General features: G+C 42.4%; 1 protein-coding gene across 1 annotated transcript in view; it reads left to right on the forward strand.

The window, feature by feature from the left end:
* Nucleotides 1–11,829, forward strand: part of citb (citron rho-interacting serine/threonine kinase b) — a gene marked incomplete at both ends in the record, with an annotated part of 55,203 nt that extends 43,374 nt beyond the window's left edge. Inside the window, 16 exons of the mRNA XM_080048926.1 lie at nt 1,010–1,172; nt 2,246–2,334; nt 2,427–2,531; nt 2,636–2,805; nt 3,774–3,818; nt 5,958–6,038; nt 6,462–6,597; nt 7,280–7,419; nt 7,529–7,621; nt 8,440–8,548; nt 8,848–8,976; nt 9,871–9,951; nt 10,059–10,137; nt 10,230–10,403; nt 11,077–11,368; nt 11,806–11,829. Of these exons, the coding sequence (XP_079905052.1) occupies nt 1,010–1,172; nt 2,246–2,334; nt 2,427–2,531; nt 2,636–2,805; nt 3,774–3,818; nt 5,958–6,038; nt 6,462–6,597; nt 7,280–7,419; nt 7,529–7,621; nt 8,440–8,548; nt 8,848–8,976; nt 9,871–9,951; nt 10,059–10,137; nt 10,230–10,403; nt 11,077–11,368; nt 11,806–11,829 (1,910 nt within the window). The remainder of the gene's footprint in view (nt 1–1,009; nt 1,173–2,245; nt 2,335–2,426; nt 2,532–2,635; nt 2,806–3,773; nt 3,819–5,957; nt 6,039–6,461; nt 6,598–7,279; nt 7,420–7,528; nt 7,622–8,439; nt 8,549–8,847; nt 8,977–9,870; nt 9,952–10,058; nt 10,138–10,229; nt 10,404–11,076; nt 11,369–11,805) is intronic.
* Between the last annotated feature and the right edge of the window lie 9,240 nt (nt 11,830–21,069).

Genomic DNA, 21,069 nt, shown 5'->3' on the forward strand with positions numbered 1-21,069 from the left:
TTTTTTAAGACCACGTGACCACCCAAAAGTTGTGTGGTTTGCCGAAAATCATGTCAATCAAAAAAATTAAAAATTAAAAAAATAATAAAAAAAATACGCCAGCTATGTCGGCGACAGAACAGTTAGTGGCGTTTGGTGCGCAGAATCAAGGTCTACTATAGACTACTGACGAAAATCACACAACACATTGCATCTATTTATTAACAATATTTAATAATTTTTTAATTCATCTAATTTTGACGATTTTTAGAAATATTTGTTGGTTTGTAAGCGCTAAGGGAGCATGTTTAAATAAAACATGTGAACCTTAACTTTTAAATGTATTTTATTTCATGTTTCTATGTGCTACACAGGCTTAGATATTAAGGTTTTGGTAGACTTGACAATTCGTACTATTTTTTCAGAAAACCCTCAGGCATTAAGGACATGCATCCTAGATTGCCATAGTCATCAATGGGTTAAGTAAACTGAATAGAGAGATTTGAAATTGGTCGATTCATTAATACAAACACAATTGAAATATAAGCACGCCTATACTTTATTTTAATTGTGTTTTTTTTCTACTGTATCAATGGAAACACAGATGATAAATGGTAATGTGTAAAACCATGGTGATGGTATCATTGACTCTCATTGCGCTGCCTTACCTTTTTATTTTTGTCTGAGAACAGTATTAGAAGCGTTCATATTAACAAACACATTCAAAAACATCTGTTATCCACAGAACCGCCATACATTTGTCAGTTTTGAGATATTCAGATGACACAGACTCATTAGTCGATCCCTTTGGTCACTCTTCACTAGAGTAAGAGAGTTAATAAAAGAGTAAAATACCTTCTTTAAATGCCTCTTAAACTAATAGCGTTAACTTAAGTCTGATATCTATTAGTAGTCATTATAGTCATATATACCCTTCCTGGTAGTCTTTCAGCTCGTTGCCGCTGGTGGCACAGAGGGCTTGTGGAGAGGAGCCAAACACTCCCTCTTTAACTATGTTCTTTCTCCTCAGAATGTCACGCTTTGTGCCATCCAAAATGCTCGCCCTGCCTCCCAGCCACGTGCGGCATGTCCAGCGACTGCTCCCTGCACCTGGACAAAGGCAGCTCCCCAGGCCAACAGCTCAAAGAGACCGGCGGACACATGCACCTGGAGGGCTGGATGAAGCAGCCCAGGTTAGACATGGACACACTGATGCAATGCTCTCATTGTTTAAGCATATTTTTTTTTCCACGCTCTCCTCGTGCATTTGGCTCTTACAGTTTCCACACATCGCACGCCACAACAGCTGATGTTGTTTTTTTCTTCAATCAATCAATTACTTTTCTTTCAACTTGTGAGGCACTAGGAATGCCCTCATTTACATTGATGATGAGCAAGAGGAAACACAATACACCATCAACCAGAATAATATATTATAAACAAGTATAATACTGAGATTAAAAAAAGTGTTAAAGGGGTACAAGATAAAATAAGAATAAAAATATGGTAATGCGATAAAATAGTAAAAGAGCAAGTAATTCAGCTAAAACAGTTTGAGTGAGATGTGTCCTACTTGTAAATATACCAAAAGTAGGAAAAGTAGCAATATGGAGATTGCTTTGCAGGGCATTTCATGAATTTGGAGCACTAAGAAAAAGGCAGTCATTCCTAGGTTAGAGTTAGCGTGAGGAACCTTAAGCAGGAGCAGCTCACTAGAATGGGTGCAGTATGATCCTGTATAATCGTGCATGCATGTATCCATTGTGCATAGTTGCAATAGCACGTGCATGTTAGCATAGCCACACAATGTACACGTACAGTCACATACAATGAAAGGAAAAGAATGCATAAGTACCATCCCACTTCAAAAATACTGAACTATCCCTTTAAACATCCATGTAGAAACTCGCAGAGGCAGATGATTCCACAGATAACATGAGGAGTAGCCAAACAACTTAATGAATGTTACAACTTTGTGGATTCTTATTCTGCACACACAATGACAGAGAGCTCTGAAGCTGCTCTGAAGGCTTCTGGCAGCCAGCAGCTTAATGACACACACTACATGTTGCATATCCGTCATGTCCTTCACACGTATTAGTGTATTTTTCTTCAGCAATACACTTTCTTTCGGTGCTCCCTCGCTGTGAGGCTGTGTCATCTCCTCCCACTGATCAGACAGGCTGATGTTTCAAACACAAGTCCTCAGTTAACAGTTGCTTTGTAGTACTAGTGATGCACTTGCCTTGTGTGTGTGGTTTTGCAGGAATGGTAAGCGTGGCCAGGGCTGGGAGAGGAAATACATGGTCCTGGATGGCACTAAAGTGTCCATCTACGAGATAGAACCCAGAGAAGGTAGTTCACTTTGTGTCTGTGTAACAGAACGACATACACCCACTGATTCATAGTTCGCAGATCTGCAAATGCTGTGTTTCTCTGTTGTTCAGAATCAGTGAAGCCGCTGGAAGAGTATGATCTGTGTCTGTCGGATGGAGAGGTGGTGGTTCATGGAGCAGTAGGGGCATCTGAGCTACCCACCACTGCCAAGTCAGGTACTGTATACTGTACTACATGAAGCATAGTGTGATTTGATTGTTATGAACTAGAAAGCATTACGTTAGAGTGAGTCTTACCTTCCCTATGTCTCCTGTGTCAGATGTTCCCTACGTGCTGAAGTTGGAGTCCCGTTGTCACGCCCCCTGCTGGCCTGGACAGTCCATTTACTTCATGGCTCCCAGCTTCCCAGACAAACAGCGCTGGGTGGCTGTCATGGAGTCTGTGGTGGCCGCGGGGCGAGCCTCACGGGAGAAGGCCGAGGCCGACGCAGTGAGTATTCTGGAAGAGGAGAGGGGCATTTCCATGTATATTCAGTCAAACCATAAGCCATTATGACCGCACTCACAGATAAGGCTTTAATCTGTGACCATACACTGTTTTACTGTGTGGGGGACATTCACAAACATACCGTACTGTATCTTTCAAGAATTCATTGTAAAGCTTTGTTTCTACAGAGCGGTGCGGTTTGGATCCGAACGTCTTATTTGCGTTTCCACTGTCAAACGATTGGAAGGGTGTCACCATAGTTACGTAGCTGCTGCGGCCAGTACTGTTCAATGACTCTGACCCATAGACTGTATGTACTCTGACTGCAGCTATCGCTGTCCGGCAAACTAAGAACGGAAAGTGGGTAGGGAGATCGCCTCTGGAGTGCAGGGTCGGAGGTTTGATCCCCCGTCTCCCCGCCACATGTCGAAGTGTCCTTGAGCAAGACACTGAACCCCAAATTGCTCCCGATGGTTCAGAGAGCGCCTTGCATGGCAGCTACTGCCATCGGTGTATGAGTGTGTGTATGAATGGGTGAATGTGGTAAGATATGTAAAGCGCTTTGGGGCTGAGAAAATCGGCTAGAAGGCGCTATATAAGTCAAGTCCATTTACCATTTACCATTTAACGGTTGCTGTCGGCGGTGGAAACGCAAACCAGATCTAGGGTTACCCTACCCTGTCGAACTGGGCCGAACCAAACTGTGCTGCTCAGTGGAAACCAGGCATAGGACATGGGTTTCAGGTTTAGAGTTTGAATGGATAACCCCCAGTTCACTTCTATGTGTCGTTAACTGTCCCTTTCTTCTCTTCTCTCTCCCTCCTCTCTCTCTCTCTCTCTCTCTCTCTCTTTGTCTTTCTAACTGCTGTCTGTTGCTTTTTCATCCTGCCACATTGTATGTCTGGTATACGGGCACGTTTTGTTGATTTGCTCTGTTCTGCCCATTCCATTGGGTTTCATCGCACACATAGGCCGCTGTGTCCAAAAGACTAATGGTTCTGTCTCCTCTGGTGCAGGTAAAGAGTTACAATGATAAAGACTTGAGACACACACACACACACACACACACACACACACACACACACTTCACGAGGCACACAGTAGTGCATGTGTTTGTCACTCTCGTCTGTCAACCACCTCCCAGCCTTCTCACCTCACCTGCTATGACATCCCCTCACTCTCACTCTCCTCTGCTTCACTGTCACGTCCTGTTCAAACACTGTGTTGATGGAACAGTTTGAATGTTGCTGAAGTGGTTTCCCTTCCCTGTGTACTGTTTCTTTTCTAACACAACCTCTCACCAAGATGTCTGAACATCTTTGGATTGATCTTTGCTGTGTTTTACCCTGCTGACCCTCTGCACACCCTCTACAGACTTGGGACTCAAGTCACGTGACTCTGAATTATCCGACCGTGAGACACAACTGGGGGGCCTTGAGGACAGTTAGCATGTATCCAAATGAAATAGATTTCCCATAATACTATTGCCTCTTTATCAGCAGATACATTCAGCTTTGCCAGTCAAGACCTCAGTGACACCTCATGCTGTTTAACCTCATTCTTCATGCAATACATATTAACAACACCGCTTTATATATTAAAGTTATATTATTATCCATGTTATTTAAAATAGGACTTTATCTAGATTATATAGATTTTTTAGCTCTTAACCCATTGATGACGGCTGCTGCGCGATGCCACATTGGCTCTCCTGCCTGATGCTGCGTCGCGCAGCATTATTACTTTATCTAATTTTCATGGCATTGGTTCAAATACACATGAGGTGGGTTTTGTTGATTTTTTTAAGACCACGTGACCACCCAAAAGTTGTGTGGTTTGCCGAAAATCATGTCAATCAAAAAAATAAAAAATAAAAAAATAAAACAAAATAATAAAAAAAATACGCCAGCTATGTCGGCGACAGAACAGTTAGTGGCGTTTGGTGCGCAGAATCAAGGTCTACTATAGACTACTGACGAAAATCACACAACACATTGCATCTATTTATTAACAATATTTAATAATTTTCGAATTCATCTAATTTTGACGATTTTTAGAAATATTTGTTGGTTTGTAAGCGCTAAGGGAGCGTGTTTAAATAAAACCTGTGAACCTTAACTTTTAAATGTATTTTATTTCATGTTTCTATGTGCTACACAGGCTTAGATATTACGGTTTTGGTAGACTTGACAATTCGTACTATTTTTTCAGAAAACCCTCAGGCATTAAGGACATGCATCCTAGATTGCCATAGTCATCAATGGGTTAAATAGTTGTCTCCACCATTGGTAGATGAGAGAATATTGTTGTACTGAAGTCAACCCAGAATAATCCCCATGGTGCACTGTGGTTGTCTGAGGAGCAGGACATTTCAATTGGTTTGCCTCAAGGAAGTTAGCGTCAGGAACAACTCTCTGACATGTAGCCTGCTAGACTATCTCTCTCTCTCACACACACACACTCACACACACACACACACACACACACACACACACACACACACACACACACACACACACACACACACACACACACACACACACACACACACACACACACACACACACACACACACACACACACACATACACACACACACAGAGGATGACTTTGTAATAATTTATTCAACTTTCATTAATGGTAATGGTTGTATTGTTAAGTTAAAATGAAACATGAATTTTGAGTATAAACTGTCACTATGGTAAAATAAAGTGTAGTGTGATTATTTCTGTCTACTTCTATCAGTATAGTGTTTTGGACATTTCTTAAATGCTATTTTGAAATACAGACAGTAAACTTCAAAAATCTTGTGGACTTTATATTATGAATAATTATTATTTTCATATGACCATTCTCCACCCTTTTAGTTTATTTATTCTTTTGTTTCTCGCGTTTGTGTTTATGTGAACGTTTTACTCATCACCTGACCTTTTTAAACATGTGTAGTTCAAATGGACATGACTCTCCTTCTATTTGTGACTGGACAAGCAAACTTCAAACTGTGGAGGGACTCGTGACTTGGTCCCGGCTCTGACTCAGTGAACACACAGACCCCCCCTGTCCTGCTCCTCTGATGTCACGGTGATGTCACGGTGATGTCATGACCCCGCTGACTCCTCCCCTCTCTCTCTCTCTCTCTCTCTCTGCTCTCACAGAAGCTGTTGGGAAACTCCCTCCTCAAGCTGGAGGGAGATGACAGGCTGGACATCAACTGCACCCTCCCCCTCACTGATCAGGTGACCGGCCCATTTTATTGGATCACATTTATCAGAGCGTTCTGGGCTGGGTTTTTTCTATGCAAAACACAATAAACATTTTCCACTTGTTTTCTTAGTGTGAGACACTGCAGGAAAAGCAATGTTTCCAATCACTTGTCAATTATGAGATTTATATCTATTTTGCTTCCATAACATGTCTTCTTTCATACTAGTGTATATACTGTTATAGAAAAGTTGAAAATGTACATTTAGATGTGTATATTTAACATAAAATTGTCCGTCTGCATCTGTATATATCTCCTATACAGCCATCTATAACAGCCATTATCTCAACATTGGCTTCCCAAGTTTTGCCACATGTTGCTTTTGTTTGAATGATCTCCATGTGCAGCAGAATAACTCTGTTAACAGATGTGCTTGCTTTTTGTTTTGTTGCTGCAGATAGTTCTGGTGGGCTCTGAAGAGGGTCTGTATGCCCTGAACGTCATCAAGAACTCGCTGACACACATCCCTGGCCTGGGATCAGTCTTTCAGATCCACGTCATCAAAGAGCAGGAGAAACTGCTGATGATCGTCGGTGAGATGTCTAGCGTTGACATTGTTCAACATGAGAACTCTACTGAGCGGGCAGCAGGATTTGACTCCTTGAGTTTTCAATTCAATTCAAGGGGGGGGGGGGATAGTTAATACATTAGAAAGAGGATAACCCGCTGCCACTATAAGTAAATGGTTTAAAGGTGGTGTCTACTATTCTGGAGAATGCTTGTTGTCATAATCAGTGAATAACTCCATGCTATCCGCTAACTGTCCATATTGTGCGTGCCCTGACAAAGTCTTCTAATAAACAATAAACAGCATGGGCTCTGTAGACTGGTATGTAAACAAAGTGAATATAAACAAGAGGGACCCACCGTAGCTAGCAACATGCCCTTTTTACAGAGTATTAACACTATCTTCCTTCCAGAGCACACACAGTATGGACAGGTAGCAGATTGTGAGGAGATTCCCTCCTTGTCATTTTGACAAGGAGGGAATTTGACAACAATCCTTCTCCAGAATCACTGATACCACCTTTAATTGAGGCACTGTAATTATATGTCACCGTCAAACACTTTGAAAGGCCATTCTAAATGTGTGTGTGTGTGTGTGTGTGTGTGTGTGTGTGTGTGTGTGTGTGTGTGTGTGTGTGTGTGTGTGTGTGTGTGTGTGTGTGTGTGTGTGTGTGTGTGTGTGCGCGCGTGTGCGTGTGTGTGTTGCAGGGGACGAAAGGGCATTGTGCCTGGTGGAGATTAAGAGAGTGAAACAGTCCCTGGCCCAGTCCCACATGCCCAGCCAGTCTGAACTGGGCCCATACATCTTTGAAACAGTGAAGGGCTGCCACCTCTTTGCTGCTGGGAGAGTACGTCTTCTGAAAACGCCACACATGTTAAACTTTAAAGCGCTTCCTTTTGCTGTTATACGGTAATATGTAACCTCCTATATATGGGTGATGTGTAACCTCATTACAGATAGACAACGCACCTTGTATATGTGCCGCAATGCCAAACAAGATAACCATTCTGCGCTACAACGACAATCTCAACAAATACTGCATTCGTAAGGTGAGTATGACCTGTTGGTTCCATTACATCCTTAATATAGTGGCGCTAAACACTATGCTACATTGTGTCTCTATTCGAAGGCAGCGTCAGAACAAATCTATTTTGCGGTCATTACCCTAATCGCAGGGGGGCACAAACTTTGGCTCCAGAAATCAATGTTGGCCTTTGATATACTATATGCTTGATAATGTGGGTTGATGTCAACAACCAGCACACAAACCCAGCACTCCAATTCCAAAACATTCTGCAGTCTCTCTTTCTCTCCGTCTCACTCTCACTCCACAAGTACTACCAAAGAATTTGAGCTTCGACAAAGACATTGGTTGCGTTCCGAATCGCATACTTTCTACTATATAGTATGTAGAAAAAAGATTTAGGATGTCCCGATTCTTGTGGCCAGATTTAGGATGGTTAGAAGTACCCGGATGTCCTACTTCATGCGGCCAAGATTGTTAGTGTTGAAAAGTGCATCCTATTTGGACGATTCTGACCCACAATCCAGTGCGCACGTGAAGTGACGTCACATCGACGAAGCATCCATATGAAAACAAACGGGGATGCGACGGATATAAAAGCAAAAGGCAAGATCAAGGCGCAATGTTATGATGAAATAAGAGAGTAAAGTATGTCCTAATAGTATGCGTACTGCATCCTAACTAGATTCTTTTTATCGTCGGATGTAGTATGTAGAAAAGAAAAAAGAAAGAGTATGCAATTCGGAACGCAACCATTGTTTCCAGCATTCTGGAGACTTCAAAAGAATGAAAATAACACCAAAAATAACCTGCCAGCCTGTGTGTGTATTCTTCACCTCTCAGGAGATAGAAACACTGGAGCCGTGCAGCTGCGTCCACCTGACCAGCTACAGCATCATCATCGGAACCAACAAGTTCTACGAGATCGAGATGAAGCAGTTTGTGCTGGAGGGTGAGGGCAACCAGGAGAATAGCGCTGTTTTTTTCTTTTTCTCTTTTTCTTTTTTAGAAAACCATGACAACAACACAAACACAACACCAGCCGTCCCTTTGTCTCTGTGTTTCTTGCAGAGGCATTTCATACACACACTTTTAGTTATGCTGAAAGACAATCACAGGATGGCATTTTTTACGACTCATCAGACAATATTAAAGTGCTGCTCCTTTATTAAACCCCAGATCTCTTAAGTGTCTTTTTGCTCTGTTTCCCCCCCTCCCCCCTCCCCGCCCCCCCCCATCCCCCCCCTGCAGAGTTCCTGGATAAGAACGACGTGTCCCTGGCCTCGGCGGTGTTTGCTGCCTCGTCTCACTGCTTCCCCATCGCCATCATGCAGGTGGCCAGCAACATGGCCAAGGAGGAGTACCTGCTGTGCTTTCACGGTGCCCTTTTTACTAACATGCTTTTCTGATTACAACACGACATGGTCAAGTGTTTTTGGTGTGGTCATGTGTAAGAAGAACAGTAAAGACAATCGGTGTAAAGCCAGTAACTTCCAGTGTGACCACAACAAATGCTAAATATTTCTTTCTTCTATAATTCTATTTCCATGGTTTGTGATGTTTACTATATTGTACTTTATTACGATGGGTGACAATTCTTTTTACATTCCCTGTTAGTGACACCCCCAACTCGTCCTGGTTTAAGTGGTGGACAGAGTCACCAAACATTTAACTAAAGTAAAAGTACAAATAAACAGAGAATGATTTACTCTTGTAAAGGACCGCCTTAACCTTAGTACTTGAGCAAAAGTAAGAATTTACTTGCTTTTACATATACTTGAAGTAAAAAAGTTCTTGCCCAATGTATTCTCTAATTCAACAGATGTATAGAGTATCATCAAGTGTGCCTGTTGTATATACTGGTAACACTGGCAAACAATCTAATGTCAATTATTTTAAAGGTTAAATGTTCCTATTGTGTTTAACCTCTGTGACACAGTGCACACTTGGAATCAGGCTGTGTAAATCAGAATGAGGTTTTCTTCACGGTTGGCCTGCATAGTTGAATGCCATTAAGCAGAATAACAAAGACCGCTCATACCTTTGAAAGTCTTTCATTGAAATTGGTTGGTTCGATGGACCAAGTCCGCTATTAAAGTAAAAATGTAAATGTAGATATTTGCTGTGATATGTAGTGGATTAAAAGTCAAACATACCCAGAACTAAATGGACTGAAGTAGAGATAAATGAAAAGTAGTTCCATGGCCTGTGGTGAAGTTAGCCCCAGTAGAAGGCACACAGAGGACAGTACAATAAGCTTTGTTTATGTGACAGAGTTTGGAGTGTTTGTGGACATGTACGGACGGAGAAGCCGCACGGACGACATCAAGTGGAGCCGTCTGCCTCTGTCTTTTGGTAAATACACTTTGACACTCCTGCTGCTTCATGCTGCATCAACACAGATAGAAGCAATGTAGTAGCATCAGCATGTATACTATCTTTATGATTGTCCCCTTCTCCAGCCTACAGAGAGCCCTACCTGTTTGTCACCTACTTCAACTCCCTGGACGTCATCGAGGTTCAGGGACATGCTTCTCTGGGGTGAGACAGACCTCCCACTAAAATGTGTCAAAAACATAACACTTTGCTTTGGGTGATTTTTGTTTAATTAACCACGTCTTGTCTTTCCCCAGTCCCACGGTACTGGCCCACCTGGACATCCCCAGCCCGCGCTACCTGGGCCCAGCCATCTCCTCCGGGGCCATCTACCTGGCCTCCTCCTACCAGAACAAGCTGAGGGTCATCTGCTGTAAGGGAAGCCTGATCCGAGAGTCTGGAGAGCTGCAGAGGACGGGCTCCAGCAGAGGGTCAGCTCTCCTCTTCTATAGTTTAGAAAATGAAATAAAACAGTATTAGTAGTGTAGTGAGTCGGTGGATTAGAAACACTTGAATACCAACCACACACATTTTATAGTGAACCGTCCGTTCAAATCAATAGGTGAAAAACACCATAAGGGTCTACTAGTCTTGCTTTTTCATCAGAAAAGGCCAACACCGCCATCTGCTGGAAAAACATCAGATTTCCTTCTGGTTTCTTAAAGACTAGAGGTGTTTACAGAGTCGAATCTGGTTGTCTTGCCATATTCTCATTAGCGACATTGGCTTCCATTCTTTCCATCCCAGACAAAGGGGCTGAAACACCCAACTACAGTTTGTTTTCTTGACTTGCCATGAGAATTAATTGTAAGCTTGACTAATTCTACCACCGTGATATTTTCAAGGACACCAACGAGTTATTGTCAAACTGTATAATCGGCCGATATTTAGACCACGATAGGTGATGTATCATGATTTTGTGGGAGAAACCAAGTGATACCATCAATCAGACAATCAGCACCCCCATATAGCTCTAATAGAATGATCTTTGTTTCATAACCACATTTTGCGACTGTCGGGGTCCTGACTATTAAAGACAGTTTGGTTTCCTAATGTCATTGACACTGATGTGAGCCCCCCCCCTCTCTGCTGTGTGTTCTTCAGTAGTCCCAGTAAGCGAGGCCCTCCCACATACACAGAGCACATCACCAAGCGGTTGACGTCGGGCCCCGGCAGCCATGACGGCGGGCTGCACCGTGAGCCCAGCACCCCACACCGCTACAGGGAGGGACGCACCGAGTTCAGACGGGACAAGTCTCCAGCCAGGCCCCTGGACAGGGAGAAGTCTCCAGGCAGAGTGCTGGACAGTCGCAGAGAGCGCTCTCCGGGGAGGTTTGGGGACAGCAGCCGACTGCATGCAGGGTCGGTCCGCACACAGCTCGCCCCTGTTAACAAGGTACTGTATGGGGCTTCCTGCAGTCTGGGGGGGGTGGGTGGTAAACTTACACTGTTGTATGAAAAATAAAATATTCTGTAACATGACACAGGAAGATTCCAACTCTAAACATTTGGTTTGCGTTTGCACCCATTCCCAAAAACTACAGAGCCCATCGGTTATAGTTTCTGTTTAGTTATTTTAGTAGTGAAACTTTTGATCTGCGACTCATTACTAAAGATGTTTACATCTACTTTAGGAATGAGAGCCACAGACAGGAGAGGGATAGACCAACACATTGTAAAACATATAAATGTTCTTCCCGAAGGGGGAGTTCTTATTAAGGGAGAAAAGTTGTTCTGATGTGAGAAAGGTGTTGATTCATTTACAAAAAGCTGGACCTTTTTAATTGATTAGCATTGTTAACGTGACTCTTTGTCCCTGCTCTTGTCTTGCAGGTGTGGGATCAGTCCTCGGTGTGAGTCCATCTCTACGCTGCTTCTGATGGGAGAAACTTTGGAAAACCCTACATTCATGAGTGCAAGCACACCGAGACACACATACACACACACACACACACGCACACACACACACATACACATCACTCAGGCTGCCCGCTGACCCATTGCCTGTACATAGTTCAGTGTCAGTCCTAGACCAATGCATCAAACTGCACAGACAATTTGTGACTTGTGCTTTCATGGGAGAGATCCACGCAGTAGAGTTGTCTGCAGGTGGTCCGCTGCTCTATACGGATGGAAGAGAATCTAATTTATAAGATGTAAATATTGCTGGGTGAGTTTTTATAGATAAAAGGGAACAGTCGGGCTGGTAAAAGACGTCTATTTTTTTTAATAAATGAGTTTCTAAAGATGTTGCAGGGAGATTAACTATGTCGTCGGTTAAGAAATACAATATCAGCATTTCATCAGAATCCCAAAAAAAATGTCAGGTGAGGTTTTCTTCAAAGCAACATTTGATCACTCGTTGATACATCGCGCTGAGGCCGAGGTGTGAGGAGGCAACACTTTGCACACGGAGATTGGATCTGAGCAGGACTTAAGAACTGGACCAGTCTTCTTTCTTTGGATCATATGCACGGTCCTCTTGACTCAATAGCCTTTCTATATATATAACTGCATATGATTGCTTTGTCGACAATTGTCGTACGGCCATACTTTGTAAAAACAATTATTAAGCAATGTTTCTGGCTCCAAGTGTTCTTTGTGTTGTTTTTTTGGCAAACCCAAGATGGAGCAAACCCGCAGCTCTGCCTCTGATGCCGGACCTGGTTTGCTCTTAGCCTGCCTCCTCCACTGCTGCTGCTGCTGCTGCTGCCTATGGTACAGATGTCTCGTTTCTGTGCAGTGATTTGAAGTGTAGTTATTGTCAAGAGGAGCCACTGAGACCACCTCTATCAATGAGCATGAGTTACTTAGAGCAATGCTTTTTCTTTCTCTCTCTTGGTTGTTCTTTTCTGTATCATGTATTCACTTGAATTTGCATTTACTAAGTAGACATTGGTGTTAGACAGTAACTTAAGATTTCCTTAATTTTTAGAGATGTATACCAGTACATGCATTAAACATGATGATGCTGAAGTGACCGTTTTCTTCTGGTGTGTGTGTGTGTGTGTGTGTGTGCGTGTGTGTGTGTGTGTGTGTGTGTGCGCGCATTGGCGAACTTATCCATCGGGGGCTCCAGGTGAACAGTCATTTGGGTGCCCTTGCATCTACCGGTCTAATGTACGCATAATGAGATGATACTCCATACAAACTATACATACAATGCGGATGTTATTTAAAGTAACGTTACTTCAAGAGAGTAATTAATGCTCATCAGGGGTCCTCTCCATCACTCTCGTTCTCTCTCAAACAAACTCCTTTGGGGTTGGTGAGCATGTCGTTTCCTCCCTCGATCACTCTCCTATGCTACCCTACTCCTCAGTAAAACTCCTGCTGGTCACATTGTTTGGTCTCATAACCCCCCTCTTTTCCTCTCAGAAAGGCCCGGATGGGGAATGAATTTTTTATTATATTCCCACTACTCAGTCATCCAGGCTCTAGTGTTGCCAGTGGGATTTGAACCAGACATGTAGTGGCGATGTTTGAACATGCATCGCCTCTACCGCCCAAATCTGCCCTGCGCTACCGAATACCCTTCGTACTGGAACCCTTTCTCTGCGCCCTCTTATCTCAGTGCTTTGACGGTGGGACTTTTTAAAAATGCCCAGATAAGGGTTTGAACACAAACCCTCTGGGTCTCTAGGGCTCCCGCTGTCAGACTGAGCTAGCTCTCAGTCGACTCTAGACTGTGCTTTCATCTCTGTGCTTAGGATATTGAAGTTGAAAAATTCCACATTGGCAGAATGGGATTTGAACATTCAACCTTTGGGATGCAAACCTCCCATTTCAAAGTGTCACTTAGCCTCCAAATGGAGTGCTATCCAGTGGGATTTGAACCAGTCACCACGAGGTTGCATCCCTCCATGGCTCCAGGAAGACCTTCTACGCCATCGAGACAATTCACACAGGAACCCTTTCTCTGGACGCTCTTATTTCTGTGCTTTGGCACTGGGACTTTTTAAAAATTCCCGGAGAAGGGTTTAAACACACAACCTCTGGGTCTTCAGAGCTTCCGCTATCAGACTGAGCTACTTCTCTGTTCAAACTAGTAAGCTTTCTCCGGCGATTTTATTTCTTCATTTGGGTATTTGACTTGAAAAATTCTGTCCTGATGAGGTTTCAAACAATCAACCTTTCGGTCACCAGGGTAGTCTTCTTACCGACTGAGCTGGGAACATTTCTCTGGACAATTGTATTTCTTTGGGTTTTAGATTGGAAAAATTACAGTGTGTCGAGGAATGTGTTACGTTTCATAATGACTGTACATGAGTAAAAGACTCCATTATAACACTTTTTTTTAAATAGTTTGTCTAAGGACTGGAACTCATAACTCCTGGTCTCCCAATGCAAGCTTCTATCCTCATGAGCTACTCATCCAGACAACTATCTCACAAACAGATAAACTTTTAGTGTGTGGTTTGGGTCATTGTCCTGCTACAATGTCCACTGGTGCCCAAGGCCGAGTTTCTCTGCCAACTGCCTGATGAAATCTTGGTGCATTAGGTTCCCACCACCATGTTTGACAGTGGGTATGGTGTTCTTAGGGTAGGTATTTGTATGGATCTGAAAAGGTAGCACACTAAAGTCATTTTGAAAAACAAAAAATGTGTTAAAATGCCGAAGTTTAACACATTAAAAAAATGTCAACATTAACACTAGCATGTGGTCCTTAACAACAAAATAATTTAATTCAGATTCTTTCTAAAAAACCAAGTGTAAGTGTGCAGTTACTCTTTAAAGCCACTATGAGTAACTTTGTCAGTTGGCGGCCCCTTTGGACAAAAGCGGTAGTATTTTTACGACGCCAGCTGTCGTAAAGCTGTTTTCTAGCGTGTGCCGGCCGTGCGAGTGTCAAATGATTAGGACGCAGTATTTAGTGCATGTCCGTGTGTTGAAAGTGTGAGGGCACGGACTCTTTTCGGCTCCGTGAGAGTGGTTAGTGACTCTGCATCAACTAATGCCAGTCAGTGCCACACACACCTGATTGCAATGAGCGGAGCTGAAAGATTCCGTGTCCTCACAGAAAGCGAATGAACGAGAGACTGTAGTTTGTATGGATCACGATTAGGTAATGTGTTTATGTTGTTGTAAATAATGACTATTTCAGATGAATAATGGTCATCTGATGATGGTGAAGCAAAGTAAACTTTGTTTTAGTAGGCTACCGCTCATTCATTTAGGAGTAAACACTGCAGTCTAGTTCGCTCCCATGAAATTGTGAACACGTTGCTTGGCAACGCCCTCCTCCCGCCCGTCTATCACTCTCCCTTTTAGCTTTTCTTCATTGCATTTTCTTTTTTTTTCTTTGATGGTTCAGCCCCGTTATCAGTCATTATGACGACAAATAACTGTCTCAAACAAGGCTCCCGCTCCCCTTCCCTCACCTGGAGGGATAGGCTTCTCAAATCGCGTTGCTGCGCCACACTGAAATCTGCGACCAATATGGATATGTGACCATAGAGCCTGCATGCACAAACCGAAAATCGGACTGGGTGTGCGACCAGACCAAATGCAGTAATAAAAACTATATAAAACGTCTTTCTTTGCACTGATGGTCTCGTTTGCTGTTAAAGGTAATTTATGATTATCAGAGGAAACGTGAGGCTGTTTAAAAGATATTTAAATGTTACTCGTAGTGGCTTTAAGTAATTACAAAGTTTACATATCAACATCTCAAGAATAAACAGTTTAAATACAAATACAAGTTTATTAAATACAATTTTAAACACATTCACACACACTTGATAAAGACAAATGTAATAAAAATTATTTCTCTTTAATTAATCTATGAAAAAATTATGAAGGAAAAATGTATTATATCTATATTTGCCGGATGTTTAAGAACTGTTTGTCTATTTTCAGTGAGAGGAACTTGTTTCAATAAGACATAAATCTCTTTATAATGACGCCTCTTTACTGCCATCATGTGGCCGCAATGAGGTAATCAGTTAAACCTGCAGTGTGTAGAATTTTGGGTTTTATTTCCTAGCAGACTTTGTAGAAGATAATTATAATATCCATAAGTGCTTTTGATTTAGTGCATAATAGCTGAAAAAAAATTTAGAATATTTTTTTTCCCCTTAGAAAGGGTCTCATATATGTCCATATTTCTCCATACCTTGGACCAAGGCATTGGCGTCGCCATGTTGGAAGCGTCATGGTTGGAAAGTCATCAGGTGCATTGTTTAGAATTTAGAATTGTTCTTGTCCTTGAAGACCACTGTAGCTTCTGTTATTATTCAAAAGTGCTGGGGTTACCCAGGGAGTGTTGCATTCTAGAACTTTCTAGAATTTTCTTGATGATGTCATATTACACACTGCACCTTTAAAGGTTCAGTATGCAGAATGGTCAGTTTAGCTAACTTCCTGTCAGTTACTGCAGTTAGCGGTCCCCTCCCTCGTCCCTACATCACCACATTAATGCAATGCGGTCTTCAAGCAGCGAGTTATCTAGCATCATCTCAGATCCATAAGTAAGGGATAAAGTATAGCGAACGGGTCACTTGCTAGAAATAAAGACCGACAAGCATCCCGTTTATTACCGAATAAAATTACTTTGATTCTCAAAGTGCCATGTAATAAGTGTGATATAACATTGTAGGCGCATACACATTCACCCATTTGTCACTCTGCACGTGCACCGGCACTGAGACGGGTGCCGGTTTGTAGCGTTCTCTCTTCTGATTGGATACCAGTTTCGGGATCCCCGAAAAGTTTATTTGCCGATTACATGCAGAGTGAGTGACTGTCTGAGAGATGGGCTTTATGAAACGCGCACACTATATAAGTGATCACTGTACGAATAAAGAGCGATCTCACACTTATATTAAACTTAAATCAATCACTTACTTCATCTTTAAATCCTATTCAGAGCGTTAGTGCAGTGTGCAGGCGTCCTCCTGTGGCCATCAATCATTACTACAACCACTGGTCGCTAGGAGTAATTACATACAACAAGCAACATGTTTGGTTGAAAAAAAGTGTTGTGGTTGTTAATAAACTTGCGTTGTAAAATTGTATTCACCGTTTCATAGCATCAATGCACTAAATCAGTTCATATCTGAGAATGAAAGCGGACAAAACACCAACTTTATTTCGACAGAGCACACGAAAAACCTTGTGTTATTAGGGGGAGTATGCTACATTCTGTTAGCTTCACTAGCTGTAACAGTTGGCTAATAATCAGGTTTAGTGGAGCAAGAACTATTGCCACTAAGTTCATGAGCATTAGCAACTCTCTTGAAATAACGTTATTTTCAAGCGAAACCTCAGTCCGCATTGTATGTATAGTTTGTATGCAGTATCATCTCATTATGCGTACATTAGACCGGTAGATGCAAGGGCCCCCAAATGACTGTTCGCCTGGAGCCCCCAAATGGCTAAATACGCCACTGTTTATCTCGTATCTCCCCATCTTCTCCCGCCATATACTCTTTTGAATTTTACGCCGTAAACGTGTAGTGCAGACTGTAGTGCACGGTTGGCAGAAAGACCGTCAAAACGTGAGTAATTAGACATCATGATGATACTTTTGTAAAGAGATCTTTATAAAGAAAACAATAAATATGGGGACAAAATATAAAGAGGGCATTTTGGGGGTTCCCTGGGCTTCAGGCAATTGCCTGGTTTGCCTCATAGTACAGCCCGCCTGTGTGTGTGTGTGTGTGTGTGTGTGTGTGTGTGTGTGTGTGTGCGTGTGTGTGTGGCGGCCGATCTTTTCCCCTGTGAGATCAGTGAGAGCATGAGTAATGAGGTGATATACGTAGACAACATAGTAGGTTCATCTAGTTTATTTCTCCTTTAATTTCTACAACAATGTAATGCTCTTTAAAGTAAATCCAACAAAAACAAAATATTCAGACTGAACAAGGAGCACTTGTTGTTACAGGAGAATTGCTATGTACAGCTACACACTCCTCTGACAGACGAGAAGGTTCAAAGTGCTTATCAAACAGAAGGGGGAGAGAGACGAGGAAAATCCAAAGAAAAAGCAAGAGTGATCCCTTTGTCAGAGACCCGTAATAAAACTGCTTGGCACCAGTCTCCACCGTAGGAGACACACAAACACACACACACACAGTCACACCAATGCTCAATGCATCCACACACACACACACACACACACACTCACATGGAGTGATAACTGGGCCGTTGCAGCGACGCCTCTGGTAGAGCGCGTCAGTGTGAGTGGAGAGAGAACTACAACATATGCAGACTGAGAGGGAAAGAAAAAAAAGAACTAAGAAAAAAACAGCAAAGGATCATCCTAGCAACATGTGTGTTAAGTGATGAGCTGTTCATCACGTTAGCCAATCCGCCTACACACACACACACACACACACACACACACACATATTCATCATGCTCGTAACAATACTGAAAAGCACAGCATGCTTTCAGTTGTTATTCTCTATGCACTCAGTGGCAGTGTCTTCTTAATGTCATGTGCAAAAAATAGCCTTTTTTTTTTGTTTGTTGTTGGGACAGTTCACATTCATGGATTGTTTTAAGAGACAAGCGTGGCGTCCCACATGCCTGTGACGGTGGTGAAAACACAGTGTCAGAGCGGGGACACAAATGATACAGGGCCGTTTAGCCATCAGCATCAAACTTAAGTCCTGTGTTGATGCTCTGTACTTAAAGAGATCATGAGCTGTGAAGTGTTTCAATAGTTAGGGGCATAGGCATATACATTTGGGAGGAGTGTAAAGCCATGGAATAAATCGTGTGTTAAAAAGGAGCATTGATCTTGAATAACATCAGCACCATAAACAGTCTTAAGGTGTAGAGTCATATATTCCAGTTTATCTCCGTAGATGAGAGAACATTTCCTTTTGCCTGCACATTAACTGCACTGATACCACCTAGAAGAAATCCAATCAGTAATGAATGGTGGGTCAGGTGAAGCTAAGGACACTCTAGTAGTCACCCATAACAACGCGTGTTCAAGTGCTTTTTGTAAATATTCAATTGTCATCTATGAGGGGGCCAAAAAAACTACTAGTGCTCTGTTCTGTTTGAATGGCCAGGGCTGACTGGAACAACACTTGAAAATCTGTTGTTGTTCTGAGCACAGAAAATATCTGCTCATCCTACCACCACATCAGGAGAGGATCAGCTAATACAACAGCTCCACTGTGGTTTAATGGTAGTTGTCAAATCACACATACTTGTATTGGTGTGTTCTTTCCTCTTATAGGCAACAATGTGTCACTGTGTGTCTGTATGAAGCACACGTGGGCCATCTGCTGACATGATTAGGAATAAAAAGATTGGCAGGCTCCAAAATAAAGTCTCCATTAAAGAGGGAAGTCTGCACCTGTCTGCTGTACCTTTGATTAACGGAGACGGTTCACCAATACCAACAAAGGCCATTCTTGATGATGTAAAAGTGAAAAGCAACTAGTAACTCTCTCTCTGTGTCTCTGTGTGTGTGTGTGTGTGTGTGTGTGTGTGTGTGTGTGTACAAATAGAGGTAGTGTTTGTAGCTGGGTTTGAATGGAGTAATGTTTGTGTGTTCAGGTTGCTTGTTTTGGACCACTGTTCTTCTCAGTGCATAGGCGTCTCATTGGCTACAAACACTCGTTCTGTCTTTTTGCTTTTGCATTTCAACAAGAGATCACCACAGGTGAACTAATGCTAGATGTCACCTTTGACTTCACCCTTCTTCCCCCTCATAGTCAGGGATTGTTCCATCTACTAAATCCTGCTCTGTGATTGGCCGATACCAATCAGACATGACGAGCCACAGATCATAACGCTCTCTCTCTCATTCTCAAGCTCATAAACACTGATTATCCCGTGGCAAATTGAATTGTCTGGATATAATGATAATAAATTAAATCAAAGCATTTCAAAGGGGCAAACCACATCAAAACAGGACACCCTGCTTCTCTATTTAAAAAAACAAACAAAAACTCTTATCTTCAAAACAGGTTGCAAAATATATGTTTTTTTTCCTGAAATGAATAAAGAAATAAAAAAAAATAATAATAATTTTGGTGACTAATTAAGTGAGCCACTATTTAAGGATTATATACATGTTTCTCTTAAATGCTATATAGGTATCTGAATATATTATTTTATTCATTTATTTTACAAAAAAAGAATGTGTGTGTGTGCAAGGAGGTCATTGAATGGTTGTCAGGCAGAGCGGGTGTCTCAGTGAAGCTTCTCTGACATATTTCATGAGTGGAGAGTTACAGACTTTTGAGAAATAAGAGCCCTTTCTACTGCCACTGCTCTGCTCCATCTATCAGCCAATCAGAGTGCAGATCACAAGTGAGGTCGTGCCGCTCATTCCATCTTTAGAATTCGACTATGGAAGTTTAAACGTGTCCGATTCACTTGTGATTTCCACTGAAGGACATGAAAGGGAGCAAGACATCCAGATCCCAGTGCCTGCTGGGTAAAAAATAATAAGAATGAGGGGGCATGATGGTACGGCTAACAGGAGAGATGACTCAGTCAGCCAGTCAGCTATCAGCTGTTAAAGGGCTGCACGTTCTAAAGTGTCCATCACTAAATACAGTCCCACCGGCTGGCTGTGTTCACAAACCTCCTCACTGTGGTACAGATGAGCATTGAAAAGGAGTTAGCTGTTCTGGGGCAGAAATGTCCTCAAGCTTTAGGATTCCAACATCCAGTCTGCTCTCTGGGCTGAATCTAACACACGTTACCCCCAAAGTCAAACCTGATGCTGACAAAATGATTAGTATCTTTACCTTTTTTTGTATTCACCTGTCAATCAGCTATACATACGCACACACCTACACGTTTGTGCCATTCTGGGTAAAAAAAGCTGAGAAAAGAAACTCGCCAAACCAAAAAGCAAGCAGATACGCAGAGTTGAGATTCAGCCCAGAGCACAGCAATAAAAGGGTCAGTTCACCTAAAATAGACAATTTAGGATTTTCCAGAGTAATGGGGACTGGCCAGGGGGCAATCAGTGCTACTCAGCCTGTGAAAACAGCTGTGCCTCTGTGGCTCTAGAGGAGCTCTGCCAAGTCAGAAAAGAATATGATCATTTATGTCATAGTGATGTCATCATTTCTCCTTTGGAAGAGAAACCTCAATCTCAGATGTAAAAGCTGCCTG

This window comes from Ammodytes marinus, assembly GCF_949987685.1.
Source record: "Ammodytes marinus genome assembly, chromosome: 2".
NCBI lineage: Eukaryota > Metazoa > Chordata > Actinopteri > Uranoscopiformes > Ammodytidae > Ammodytes > Ammodytes marinus.